Source organism: Arachis hypogaea, chromosome 20, assembly GCF_003086295.3.
Source record: "Arachis hypogaea cultivar Tifrunner chromosome 20, arahy.Tifrunner.gnm2.J5K5, whole genome shotgun sequence".
Lineage (NCBI taxonomy): Eukaryota > Viridiplantae > Streptophyta > Magnoliopsida > Fabales > Fabaceae > Arachis > Arachis hypogaea.
Genome location: NC_092055.1, coordinates 2,473,565 through 2,488,800, shown reverse-complemented (window position 1 = coordinate 2,488,800; position 15,236 = coordinate 2,473,565). Strand labels below are relative to the sequence as shown.

At 35.9% G+C, this 15,236-nt stretch overlaps 1 protein-coding gene across 1 annotated transcript; it reads right to left on the bottom strand.

Annotated features, from left to right (window-relative positions):
- Positions 1–1,528: 1,528 nt before the first annotated feature.
- On the bottom strand, positions 1,529–4,078 carry LOC112785042 (uncharacterized). The gene is made up of 2 exons (XM_029296298.1): positions 2,396–4,078; positions 1,529–1,996 (listed from the first exon to the last, which is right to left on the bottom strand). Exons 1-2 carry the CDS (start codon positions 4,076–4,078, stop codon positions 1,529–1,531), a joined length of 2,151 nt encoding a protein of 716 aa, XP_029152131.1.
- Positions 4,079–15,236: the final 11,158 nt, after the last annotated feature.

The window sequence follows — 15,236 nt, the reverse complement described above, 5'->3', positions numbered from 1 at the left end:
AAAGAGAAAAACACAAATTGACTCAAAACATAAAAATTATGAATCAAAACAAGAAAATTATGTAAGAACACTATGAATGTCAAGATGAACATCAAGAACACTTTGAATGTCAAGATGAACATCAAGAATATGTTTAGACACCAAACTTAGAGATTTTCCATGTTTAGACACTATGAATGCAAAAATGCATATGAAAAACAACAAAAGACACAAAACAAGAAAATATGAAGATCAAACAAGAAGACTGGCCAAGAACAACTTGAAGATCATGAAGAACACATACATGAATTTTCGAAAATTCTTGGAAAAATAGAAATATGCAAGACACCAAACTTAAAAATTGACACTAGACTCAAACAAGAAACATCAAATTATTTTTGATTTTATGATTTTATAATTTTTTTGGATTTTCGAAAATAAATTTTGGAAAAACGAAAAAGGAAAAAGAAAATTTTCAACTCGTTGGGAGACGACCTGGGAATTCTACTCCCAGTATTTTATTCTTAAATTGTGACAACTCTTTCTAAATTGATAAGCAAAATTTTTGTCGGTTAAGAACTGTACTTGCAACGTTATTTCTATTATAAATTCTTAGTCGGCACTTTTCCGCCCGTCACACAGCCCTCACTCTGACCTTGTCATTCTTAGAGAACCTTATATTCCTACCCGATTGTATAGTATAATCTCTAGTGGCAGCCATAAAATGTTGTTTGGATTTGAAAACCATGCTTACCTCAAACTTCAGATCACCAAATTTGGCCTTGTCATTATAATGTGGATACACAGCTGGCCCTTCGTCTTCAGAGTCTAACTCCTGAGCAGAATCTTTTGACTTTCATTCATCTCCATCTGATGATTCTTCATATAATAAATCCTCATCTGAATATGAAATTACATCAATTCACCACAAAATTTTAATACAAAAAAAATAACTCACACAGATCTATTAAACAAGTAACTTCAATAACTCATACACAATTAATTAAACAATACCTCCATCAGAGCATTCATCGGATTCGATATCCTCATAGCTGGAGTCATCAGTGTCAATAGCTTTGTCCCTTGTTCTGTCAGTAGCAGGCCTATGCTTCTCTCTATGATCTACTTTCTTGGCCCTAGAAGACTGTCCTACATCAACTCCACTGTCACTGTCACTACTGTATATAGAATCTTCTTCAACTTTTGGAGGTTTGTACAAATGGTCTTCAGCACTCTCATATGAATAATGAGAGTCACTATCATTATCAACTGAAGTTGCCTTAACTTGCCTTCCATATCTTGTATTGGTTGTAGGTTTCACCTTCTTGTTGATCTTGTCGGCTGCTGTAGTCTTGGCAGAAACTTTAGCAGCCTGGGGTTTAGTCCAAGGTTTGGGCTGCTGGATGGGCTTTTCCATTGGCTTAGTTTGCGCTGAGGAGTGGGCTTAGGTGCGGGCTGAGGAGTGGGCTTAGGTGTGGGCTGAGGAGTGGCCTTAGGAGTGGGCTGAGGAGAGGGTAACTTGGTGGGCTGAGGTTTGGCTCTTTTTTGGCTAAGGTGATTTTTTGGTTGTCTTACAATAAGGTTGAGACATTGCATCATTGTGGTCCTTGTTCAGTTTCTCTGCGAGTTCAGGGATGGTTGGCAACTGTAGTACATCATCACCATCCTCGCTCATGCAGTCAACCACGTGTGGCTTAGACACCACATGCTTAAAATAGATATTTATGAGGTGATGATTTCTCTTGCAATCCCTAACCAATGCCAACAGATCAGCGTCATTTTCTAGCCTCCTCAAGCCATTATCCAGAAGTGTTCCAGGAAATTTCCACAAGTAATTGTTCATCTCAGCATATCCCAGCTCCTTATAGTATCCCTTCACAAAGAAAACGTCTAGAGTGTCTGCTTCTACACCCATTAATACTTCAGTATTATCTGGTTCATAACATAGATATCCTGATTTATCTATTTTGAACTTCCCACCATGGTGAAATACAAAGGTCATAGGGGGACCTTCCATCTGAAACCAAACCATCAACACACACAACTATTGGAAATTTTTTTCATAAACAGGCAAAGCAGATTCAACATCAACTACCAAAATGAAAATAAAACACACACATGCAGCTATACAGAGCACAAATATTGTTCTCAAGACTCGAAAAACAAGGTCATTCATGGATCACCACCAAAGCCCTAAGCCTGAACACATTCTCCTAAACCCTAACATTGCAAACAGACTCAGTGGCGGAGCTTGAACCAAAATTTTGGGGGGCCGAAAATTTAACATAAAAATTTAATAATAATATTTATATCAAAATAAAATTTATAAATATAATTATTCTTTAAGTTTGTTACTAATAAGATAATAAATAAATAATTCTACAGATAAAAAATATAAAATAGTTTATAATGGTACTCTTTGAGTTTTTAATGACTTAAAATCTTCAATAATTGAGTCAGAACTAAACTTTTCAGCAATTTCTTTCTCAATGTAAATAACCAAACTATCCGCAAGAAAGTCGTCCTCCATCTTGTTTCTTAACCTTGTCTTTATTATTTTCATTGCTGAAAATGATCGCTCTGTAGTAGCTGTAGAAATTGGAAGAGTTAATATCAGACGAATCAATCTATCAATCAAGTAATACACTTTTGACTTTTTTGTTTCTGCTAAACATCTACACAGTTCATGAATAGTTGACAAATTCTTCATTTCTGGATGCTGACGAACATCAAGAATAAAATGCTGAAGCTGAAAAGGAAAATTAATCTTCTCTTGTTCAGTAAAGTCTTCGGGATAGTAGCTATCAACAAGAGTAGAAATCTTAGCAATGTCAAAATTTTTGTAAGCATCCTTAGGCATGAGAGTAGAGCTCAGACTTAGTAGATCCATTGCTTGATCATTAAATCTGCTATTTAACTCTTGTAATTGCTTATCAATTGTGACTAAAAATATCTCCACTCTAAAATAATGCTCAACTGTAATATGATCTTTTTGGTGACGCGAGCGTCCTTGCCTTGCAACATAAGAAGCAGTTAAGTCAGGAATTAGAATATCATGTTGCTCACAAAATGATTTCACATTTTTTAATAATTCCTCCCATTTGTCATCTCTCATGTTTTGGATAAGTGTTTTTGTAGAATGAACTAGTTGCACAGCATTAACTATGTCTTGAGACTGCTTTTGTAAAGCTTGACAAAGAATATCAGTTATTCCCATCATATCTTTCATCAAATGCAAGATCAATACAAACTCAAATGAGGTCAGGGTATTGTAAGCACTATCTGCATCACCACGCTGAGAATAAGTTGATCCATCAACAATAATCTTTTGTAAAACAGTCAACGTTGCACCATACATATTTATCAAACTGCAAACAGAAGAGAAATGAGAACTCCATCGAGTATCACCTGCTCGTTTCAAAGTACCAATTTGATTTGCCCCTTTACCAGTTTCAAGTTCATCAATCTCTAATAAATGGACAATTTCATCTGTCTTGGCAGCATGTAACTCATCATGTCGCTTACTAGAAGAACAAATGATGTTGACGATGAAAGTCAATTTTGAAAAAAACTTATGCACAGGAATAACTTCTCTTGATGCAGCAACTAATGCAAGTTGTAATCGGTGAGCAAAACAGTGGATATAGTAAGAATAAGGGCAATCTTTTAAGAATAATGCTTGTAACCCATTCCATTCTCCTCTCATGTTGCTGGCGCCATCATATCCTTGACCACGAATATTAGAGACATCAAGACCATGTCGAGAAAGAATACCGCACAATTCTTGTTTTAGAGTTAATGATGTAGTATCTTTGACATGTACAAGATCAAGAAAACGCTCTTGAATAAAACCATGTATATCAACAAATCTCAAAACAAGTGCCATTTGTTCTCTTTTGGATTCATCACGAGCTTCATCTACTACAATGCAAAACTTGGAATCTCCAATTTCTTCACAAATATGCTTTCTCACCTTGTTTGAGAGTATATGCAAGATTTCTTTTTGAATTTGATGTGAAGTATATTTAGCATTATATGGAGCATTTTCTAACACAGTTCTTGCAACTTCATCATTGTAAGATGCTATGAGTTTTATCATTTCAAGAAAATTACCTCGATTTTTTTATTCTGGAGTCTCATCATGGCCTCTGAAAGCACAAGCTTGAAATGTAAGCCAACGAGTTGCATCAATGGAGGATTTTAGACGCAATCGATTCTTTTGAATTTCCTCAGAAGTATGATCCTCAATTACATTTTGGATGTGACTTGCCTGATTCAATAACTCTAGACATGCTCCAACTGCATTATTGTGTGGTGAGCAAGGATCTCCAATATGTTTAAGAAAAGCACAATTCTTTCCATCATTAACTTTTTTCCAATTTCTAAACCCTTTACTAATAAAAATATCTGACCCATTACGTCCACTGGGTTTTTTGCTAACCAAATAACAAAATAAACAATATGCAGCATCTTTAGAAGGTGAATACTCTAACCATGAAGGAAAAATACCAAACCAAGCATATTGAAATTGTCTTGGATGCTTCGTACCAGATAGAGGATAATTGTCAAGATGCTTTTGATATGGACCCCATTTAAGATAAGCTCGTCTAACCTCATCTCTCTGGTTTGGGTGATATTGCCAAATTTGAAGCCGTTTTCCAGGGTCTCGTTCCAAAGAATTAAGGTCAAACTCATCAGATGCAACTCTTTGAACTTTTGAAGGTTGTATCTCACTTTCTTCGTGATTCATTATAGTAGAAGAACTATCTACAGGTGTTGATATTGTAGAAGTTATATGTTCCCCTTCTTGAATATTAGCCTTCCTCTTAAAAAATACATCAATTCTTTGATTTTTCATCATTATTTTGTATAAAAATTTGAATATATATTCTGTAAAATATATAAAAAAAAGTTAGAAGGATAAATATTAAAATTTATAATATTTATTGAATTTTTTTTTATGAATTTATCAAAATACAATAATATCAATACTTATTAAATATTATAATATTTTTATCATATAAAAAATTAAATTAAATAAATAGTAAAATATAAAATAATATTAAATTAAATAAATAAAAAATACCTAATTTTTTATATTTGAACTCAAAGGTAAAGAGAGTGTTGCTTGTTGAATAGAGAAGCAAAGCAAGGCAGTAGCGTGTTTCACTATTTTGAGAAGCAAAGGCAGTGTGTTTCACTATTTTGAGAAGCAAAGGCAGTAGTAGTAGCAGTAGCGTGTTTTGAGAAGCAAAGGTTATCTTTTATGTTTTTATAGTTATCTTTTTTTATTTGATTTGATTATTAGATATCTTTTATTTTTAGATGATCTTTTTTTATTTGATTTAATTATTAGATGATTTTTGTTATTCTTATTTTTTTTTTGTAAGATAATTTTTTTGATTTGATTTGATTTTATCTTTTAATTTTGATGTGTTGTGAAGTTAATAAAGGCCCACTCATTAAAAATTATTATACAATAAATGTATGAGATGGGAATTAAACTTGGATACTTCAAATTATAGTAAACCATTTAAACCAATTGAACTATTTTTCATTTTTGATGAAGTATTACTAATTTTTTTATAAAAAGTTTGGGGGGGCCATGGCCCCCCCTGTCTGAGTGAAGCTCCGCCACTGCAAACAGTAACAATAGATTTCCAATGATCATACACGTACATTCATCACGAGATAAAACCACAATCAATCTCAGAAAATAACAAAAGAAAGGTAACCTACCTCTCACGCAAGGCGATGGAGTGCCCGTTTTGGTAGACCAAGGTTGTCGTAAACCGGTCACCTGCAACTCCAACATAATGACGTCGTCGGTCTAGCCTAATAGTCGCCGTTCAATGCTTCGTCTTTCTGGAGGTAAGAACCGATGACGAAGGGATTATAGAGGTTTTTTGTTTTCAGAAGAAGGATGTAACTAAAGAGAGATGTATCAAAATAGGGATGGAAACTGAAGCGTTGTAAGGGCGAGCAACCAAAACGACGCCGTTTAGGGTTTGGCTGACGTGTCGCACTAACGGCCAGGTCAACAGATGTTCATGCGGAACAGTAACAATAGATTTCCAATGATCATACACGTACATTCATCACGAGATAAAACCACAATCAATCTCAGAAAATAACAAAAGAAAGGTAACCTACCTCTCACGCAAGGTGATGGAGTGCCCGTTTTGGTAGACCAAGGTTGTCGTAAACCGGTCACCTGCAACTCCAACATAATGACGTCGTCGGTCTAGCCTAATAGTCGCCATTCAATGATTCGTCTTTCTGGAGGTAAGAACCGATGACGAAGGGATTACAGAGGTTTTTTGTTTTCAGAAGAAGGATGTAACTAAAGAGAGATGTATCGAAATAGGGATGGAAACTAAAGCGTTGTAAGGGCAAGCAACCAAAACGACGCCGTTTAGGGTTTGGCTGACGTGTCGCACTAACGGCCAGGTCAACAGATGTTCATGCGGAACAGTAACAATAGATTTCCAATGATCATACACGTACATTCATCACGAGATAAAACCACAATCAATCTCAGAAAATAACAAAAGAAAGGTAACCTACCTCTCACGCAAGGCCATGGCATGCCCGTTTTGGTAGACCAAGGTTGTCATAAACCGGTCACCTGCAACTCCAACATAATGACGTTGTCGGTCTAGCCTAATAGTCGCCGTTCAATGCTTCGTCTTTCTGGAGGTAAGAACCGATGACGAAGGGATTACAGAAGTTTTTTGTTTTCAGAAGAAGGATGTAACTAAAGAGAGATGTATCGAAATAGGGATGGAAACTGAAGCGTTGTAAGGGCGAGCAACCAAAACGACGCCGTTTAGGGTTTGGCTGACGTGTCGCACTAACGGCCAGGTCAACAGATGTTCATGCCGCTACTCAAACAATTGACGGAAGGACTAATGTTACTAATTTTAAATTTTTTGGGTACATTCTTGATTAATTTATTCTTTTGGGGACCAATTTGGAGATCGGGCTATCTTTCGGGGACCAATTTCGCTATTTACTCTAAAAATTTATGCACTAGACCCAAAAAAAATATATTAGAATCTTAGAAAAAATAATATTAAATATATACTATGTATATAATATTAAAATTTAAATAAATTTTATTTTGTGCGAAACAAAATTATAATATTAAATATGAACACAATAATAAAAGATTTTGTGTTATATAAATTTAATTAAGAAAAATATAAATACTCACTAAAAAACAAACAAACATATAATAATTTTATTTTGTATATTATATAAATTTAATTAAAAAAACATATATACTTACGTAAAAAGCAAGGGAGGGAGAGGGAGAGGGAAAGGGAGAGGGAGAAAGAGAGAAAGGGAGAGAGAGAGAGAGAGAGAGGGAGAGGGAGAGGGAGACGGAGAGAGAGAAACGGAGAGAGAGGGAGGGAGAGGGAAAGAGAGAGAGAGAGAAAGAGAGAGAGAAAGAGAGAGAGAGGGAGGGAGGGAGGGAGGGAAAGAGAGAGAGAGAGTAATTCTTTGTATTGTATTTAGTGTAAAGTGTATAAGATTAAGTTATGTCTTAATATATTTTTTATTTAGGATAAATATAAAAACTAAAACAAACAAAAATAATTAAATATATTTTTTTAAGGAATATTTTAATATTTTAAAATTATAATATAAAATTTTAAACATAATTAAACAACCTTAATTTTAAAGGAGTATTTTATTATTTTCAAGATTAATCCTAAAAGACTATTTTTAATATCTTAAAAATTAAATATAAGAGTATTTTAATGTTTTTAAAATTATTTTAAATTTTTAATTGCTAATACAATTTAATACGAATTGGTTCTTATAAACTTACTTTAGTATTTTTAGTAACATTCAAAAGTTGTTGTGTTCTTATAAAAATTAATTACAAGGATATTTTAGTTTTTATTTAAAGTTTAAATTTATAATTTCTAATATAATTAAAAAATATTTATTCTCAAAGAGTATTTTAATTTTTATTTTAAAAGGGTATTTTAATTTTTTAAAGATTAATTCTATTTTAATATTAAATTAATATTTTTAATGTAATAAAAGAATTTCAAATAATCCATCCATTAAAGATTTTAAATTAATCATGTTATTTGTAACACTCCAATTACCATAAGCCTTGCGTCTAGCCGTAAAGCAAAGGTTAATCAAAGATTACGACAATCCTAAGGCTTTTACATATTTATATATAGAAGGAAATAATATATTCTAGAAGCCTGATGAAGGATTAAGCTCAAAAACGGAATTACAGAAGCGCGAAACGTTCACACGAAACTAAAGCACAAAACTCAAGGTTTAGATGAAAGATAAAACATATATATAGATACAATATCATTATAATCATAGAGAAGTAGCCACAGCTTGCGGAGTTTAAGCCGACTAATTACAAATAGAAAGATATAGAGGTTTAGAATTTAAAATAGCTTATACAACCTATCTCTTAAATAAGCCTCTAAGGCCATAAAGTTGAATACACAAAAGGTGAGAGAATACTATGACGAAAGTAAAACAGAATTAAACAAGGAACGAACCATACTCCGCTCTGTCACCATATCCACAATCTCACTGAAGTAGATTACGACCTGCATCTGAAAAACAACAACAAAGTATGGAATGAGAACCAGAGGTTCTTAGTATGGTAACAGTACCCAATGATGTAAGATGTAAGGCTCCGGGACGCCGAAGGCAATCCTAGAACTTCACATCACATACAGGTGAGCTTAGGACAATTATAAATAAATATATACAGGACTTAAACCATAAACCATAAGCCGGGTTATCTTACTTAGGGGATTTCTAACTAAACTAGTCACACCGCTGTATCCCACAGCCCTCGCCAACCTAACCTCTGTGCGATCCCATCGCCACCGCGTACCTAACCTCCTAAGCACCAGACAATCACAATTAATGCAAACAAGTAAAACACAAATATTAGTCATATAAAACAAGTAGTTCAAGAAGCAGATAGGCATGTTATTCAATTAGGCAAGCCATTACAAGTAAACACAGCATACAAACAGATAGAAAATGCATATGATGAATGCCCGCCCTACTGGCTGTGATATCACATTGTCGGTTCAACTGCCTACCTGACACATCTCCATGGAGACGTCGCCCTTCGGATTTCTCATATGGGAACCCCCGAGATATAGTGCCCGGATCACTGTCCAGGTACCGGCGCTTGCACGCCCTATAGATCCGAAGGGATCCGAGCGGAATCTATTGCCACCGACCTCACATCTAAGCGCAAGCGGGACAAACCACCGCCCTTACGCCGCCGCCGCTACCTCAAACAGGCAGGATCCAACCTTAGCCCCTTTCCGGGTGCATAGCGTCTCATAATCTCATAAAATCATTATTTCAGTGGTTTTTAAAAAGCATTTTACAGTATACCGAGATCCATCACCTCAATCCGAGTCCCCGACTCATCTCAACCACTATCCATTCATAACTCAGTTTCTAAATATCAAAAGTTCATCATTCCTCGTCTCATATACCAATAATAATTCACCTAACGTCAAACCATTCTCAGCTCACCAGAAACCTAGTCCTCCATTTTCTGATCTGTCATAAAATCATGTACTAGAACCTTTAAGTTATACCCCATGTTCTAATACTAAAACTAGACCCAAAAGTCTTAAAATGGTGTTAAAGAAACTTACAAACGTGTTGGGAAGGTAAAATAGTTGAAAAACAAGTAAAATTTGAGAAACAGGACGTGTGCGGCCGCACATATGTGTGCACGTGCGCACGCCCAAGGAATTTTAAAAGGTCGTACGCACAGGTGGAAAAACTTTCAAAATCTGTTCACTTGCACAACCTGTGCCAGCGCCCCCAACAGACTGACCTTCCCGACGTGTGCGTCCGCACAGGTTGAAGTTTTCCCTAAGATATGTGCGCGCACAAGCTGTGCTAGCACTGCGAACAGAACGCACTTCTCTACCTGTGCATGCGCAGAGGTGTGTGTGCGTCCGTACAGGTTGAAATTCATTCAAGGTGTGTGATAAACCACTATTTCATGGTTTATCTTGTGCTCAATTGAGTGGTTTTTATCTACTCTTTACCCACTTATTCATACTATTTGCATGGTTTTATATTTGCCTTCCTAATTATGTGCTTTAATTGAAAACATGCTTCTTTGATCTTATATTTGCTTATTATTAATCCTCTCTTATTACCATTAGATTCCTTGATATGTGTGTTAAGTGTTTTCAGATATTATAAGGCAGGAATGGCTTGGAGGATAGGGAAGAAAGCATGCAAAAGTGGAAGGAATGCAAGAAGTTGGAGAAATTGCTAAGCTGTCCAGCCTGACCTCTCTGCACTCAAACGGCAATAACTTTAGCTACAGAGGTCCAAATGACACGGTTCTAGTTGCGTTGGAAAGCTAACATCTGGGGCTTCGATTTGATATATAATATGTGACTGCGTGCTCCATGCGGCCGCGTCGCAAGTGACGGAAATCAGCGCAAATGAATTCGCAAGCAGCGAATTCTGGGCTATTTTTGACCCAGTTCTCGGCCCAGAAAACATAGATTAGAGGCTATAAAGTGGAGGAATGCATCCATTCATAAGGAGGCTCTCATATTCACAATTTTAGGAGTAGATGTAGTTTTTAGAGAGAGAGGTTCTCTCCTCTCTCTTAGGATTAGGATTTAGGACTTCTCTTAGTTTTAGGAGTGACTCTCGATCCAGGTTCAATGTTACTTTGATTTATGTTTTTCTTCCATTTGAGATACTCTAATGCTTTTATTTTATTACTTTAATTATTATTTATCTTTCTTTTATTTATGTTACTGTTGCTCCCATCTGAAGGCATTTTTATTCCAGTAGATTTACTTTTTCCCTTTTGGTTTTAGTTAAGAAATCAGTAACTCAGGAGTTATCCAACTCAACAGCATAATTGTTAATTATTATCTTGCCAATTGAATTGAACTTCAATAATCCCAACCTTTTCTTAGGAATTAACTAGGATTTGAAGATCAACTAATTATTCACTTGACCTTCCTCTGCTTTAAGTAAGGGTTAACTAAGTGAAATTAAGATTCAATTCTCATTATCATTGATAAGGATAACTTGATCTGGACTTCCAATTTCTAATACCTTGCCAAGAGATTTTATTGTTATTATTTTAGTTTACTTGTCATTCAATATATTCCCTCCTTACCTCCTAAACCCCAATTTACAATTCATAACCAATAATAAGAACATACCTCCCTGCAATTCCTTGAGAAGACGACCCGAGGGTTAATACTCGGTTATCAATTTAAAAAGGGGTTTGTTACTTGTGACAACCAAAACTTTTGTAAGAAAGGTTGATTGCTTGGTTTAGTAACTATACTTACAACGAGAGTTTCTATAACCTCTAAGCCATCAATCTTCAGTTCTTCAAAATGGCGCCGTTGCCGGGGAATTGCAAACGTGTGCCTTATTATTGGTTATTGTAAATAATTTCTTTTGCTTGTTTATTTGTTTTTATTTTTGCTTTTTCATAAATTAAGAGGTTATTGATTTTTATTTTGTTATTAAAATTTTTTTTTTTCAAAAATTTGTTCATAGTGTTCATCTTGATCTTCAAGTTGTTCTTCGTGTTCATCTTGACCTTCAAGTTGTTCTTAGTTGTTTTCTTCATTTTGATCTAAAAATTTTTAAGTTTAGTGTCATTTTATTGTTTTTTTCTCTTTCCTCATTAAATTCAAAAATTTTTCAAAATTTAAAACTCAAATTTCAAAATTTCAAATCTCAATTTTCAAAATTCAAATTTAAAAATTTAAAATTAAAATCTCAAATTTCAAAATTTAAAAATTTTAAAATTTAAATTTCAAAATTTAAATCTTTTTCAAAAAAAAAATCATATCTTTTTTTAAAATCTTATCTTATCTTATCAAATTTCAATATTTAAATTTCAAATTTTAAAATTCAAATTTCAAAAATTTAAAATTCAAAATTTCAAATTTCAGATTTTAAAATTTAATTTTCAAATTTAAAAATTTAAATTTCAATAACCTTTTAATTTCAAATTGTTTTTATTTTCGTTTTTTAATTTTTATTTGCTATTATGAGTTCTCACCACCATCGCTATGAGTCTGGTTACAATTATGTTGTAGGAAGAAGAAATTACAATGAGAACAGGCATCAAGATTGGAATAATCAAAGATGGGAGGAGCCGCAAGGATTTAATCAACCCTCATGGCAACAACCACCTCCTATGGACTATCAACAACCACCACCATATGCCTATGAACCCTTTCCTCAACATAACTTTGGACCACCACACTCACAAGCCCCTTTCCGCCATTCACCTCCATATGACCCTAACCCTCAACCACCATACCAACCACCTTATGAGCCATATGAACCATATATAGAACCACCCCAATTCCAACCCAATTACTCACAAGAACCACCACTTCAATATTCACCATCTCCATATCCATCAATCCAAGAGCATTATGATCCTATTTATGAAAACCGAGTGCATCAAGAGGCAAAGGATCGTCTCAAGGAAACGGTGGATCGATGTCAGGCAACCATTCATCAATTGGGGCAACTCTTAATGAGTCAATTAGCTTCCCTACGTTCGGACACTCAAGGAACCCCCATGGCTTCATGTGGACAATCTAATGAAGAACGTAGTATGAAGGAGATATAGAAACTCCAGTGAACAGTACGGAGCATGACTTTGTACTGGAACAAGTAAAGGAAGCCGGAATTATTGAAGAAGAAGAAGTGGTTGAAGACTTAGGAGATGCAGAACCTCTGTGGGAAAGTCAAGACATAGAGCCTCCTTCCAAGACGGTTGAAATTGACGCTGAGGAGGGTGTACAACCTCCAAAGCATATCATAGTTGAAGACTTGGAAGAGGTTGATCAAGAGATGGAGATTCAAGAAGAAGAAGCACAACCTCCCATGCCCTTGGAAAGTAATGAAGAGGAGATTGAATTGAAAGAGAGCTACCAAGAGGAAGAGGTTGAAATTGAAGAAGCTTGCACAGAGGTGGTAATTATCAGAGAAGAGCACAAGGGAGTGGAGCTTGCAATTTCATTAAAAACACCTCCCCTTAAGTTGCCATCATCCTTCACAACATTCAAGTGGGTAAAATTCATCTCCCATAGCTTTCTAATCCCACTTGAATATGGGCTACTAGAGACGGATGGTCAACTTAGAGCTCTTTGTGACATTAAGAGTAAGAGGAAGATGGCCGGTGGTAAGAATTGTCCTGCAAGGTTCATCATGGTTGGAAGCTCGAAGTTTAAACGTAAAGGTTGGTATAAATCTCAATTGAATGGGTCTAGGAAGTTGTTTGGATGCTTCAGTGAGAATTCTAAAGCTGAACCACCCGGATGGAATCATAATAATCAACACAAAGACGGGTGTAAAAGCAAGATTTGGGATCCTGGAATCCGCTCTGACATTTGTCACCCCGGGAGCCTAAGAATCTGTTTGAAGCTTCTTAAGGGCTTTACATGCTTAGTTTGGGACCCCGGAGGTTACTGGAATCACAAACACTGGTGGAGATTCCTGGATGAGTTCAAGCATAAGCCACCATAACAGGAAGCTCATCAAATGTCCAACTTAAGGACTTTAACTAAAAGTGCTAGGTGGGAGACAACCCACCATGGTATGATCGTTCCTTTTTCATTTTTATTTAGTTTTATTTGTTTTCGAGTTTTATTTTATTTTATTATATTGAACCTGGAGTTTTGCATCACATTCATATTAACACTGCATTCTGCATCTTTTCAGATTAAAAAAAAAAGGGTGAGCACGCGACCCGACCGCATTAGCGATGCGTCCGCGTCGCAAGGAGAGGGGAGAAAAATAAAAACGAACAGAGAGTTATGCAGGAGCAGCGCTGGAGGCGTGCCAATGGCACAAATCACCCCACGCGTCCGCGTCACCTGGGAATAATGGCCTCCCACGTGGCCGCGTGACCTGAAATCGACGTAAAAAGGGTGCTTGGCCGAAAGTTGTGCCGGAGTTGGGCTGGACTCGTGCTGGAAGCCCAAGACTCCCACGCGAACGCGTGCCCCACGCGTCCGCATCATATTGAAGATAAGGCCATCCACGCGATTGCATGCCCCACGCGATCGCGTCACCCTGAATTTTGGCAAAAAGAGTTTTGAACAGAGAGTTGTGCGACCGCGAGGCTGCACTCGCGCCACTAGCACAAATCAAGTCACGCGATCGCGTGCCTCACGCGTCCGCGTCACCCAACCTTATCGCACACCACGCGACCGCATCACCCATGCGACCGCGTCGCCTGCACCGCACAACATATCCAGATTAGCCAATTTTCTTATCTCTTCTTCTCTAATCCTTATTTTTCTTATCTTTTCTTATTTCTTTCTTCTTCCTTTCTTATTTTCTCTCACCTCTATTTTATTTTATTTTAATTTATTTACATACTTTCATTCATTGCATTATTTTCATTGGTGTTAGATATTTATTTGGATTATTAGAGGAATTATTTGACAATTATATATATTTATTTTTAAAGGGTTGCTTGCATGTTCAATTTATTATTTTCATTAGATTATTTACCATGCATGCTGTGTGTTTGTGAAAACGCCCGTATGGCATTGTGCACTGCTTTTCAGTATCTTTTATCCTACTACTCTGAATGCTTGCTTTTCATAAACTCTCTTTACTATTGTATTAATTGAATATAATTGTCAATACAAACATGGTAATTTATTACAAGTAATGCTTGGTCTATGCTACTCATGCCCTTTTTCGGCATGCCAATAAACACCCTGCATCCACTTATCTTTCGATGCACTGGCTATTTTTCATTGCTGGCTTTTCACATGTACTCGAGAGCATGTGTTAATGTCAATTACATCCTAATGTGCATCCATCACCACTCTTCCATTCTCTTCCTTGCTATATATCTATTTGAATTTAATTTACTTTCTCTTCCCTTCTTCAGGATGGCCACCAAGGAAGGAAAAGAGAAAGCTACTCCCAAACCGCCGGCAAGGAAAGGAACAAAAAGAGCCCAGCTGAGAAACCACAACCCTCATCCACTTGCACATTTTAGCATGCACCGAGGACGGTGCAATCTTTAAGTGTGGGGAGGTCGATACCGATCTCCATGGGTTAGTTACCTTCTTCTCAACACCATTGTTTTATTTTCTTTGTTTGTTTGTTCATTGTTGCATTCGCATGTTTGATTGCATGTTTATTTGATTTTTTTTGCATATTTTACCACTTGGTTAAAGTAATATTTTCTTTTTCAAGAA

What these genes read in the sequence shown, in the direction of transcription:
- LOC112785042 (XM_029296298.1), bottom strand. Translation starts at nt 4,078, where the DNA reads ATGATAAAACTCATAGCATCTTACAATGATGAAGTTGCAAGAACTGTG. An exon ending in AGTCATTAAAAACTCAAAGA is followed by an intron (nt 1,997 to 2,395) that starts GTACCATTATAA and finishes GTTTGGTTTCAG; the next exon opens with ATGGAAGGTCCCCCTATGAC.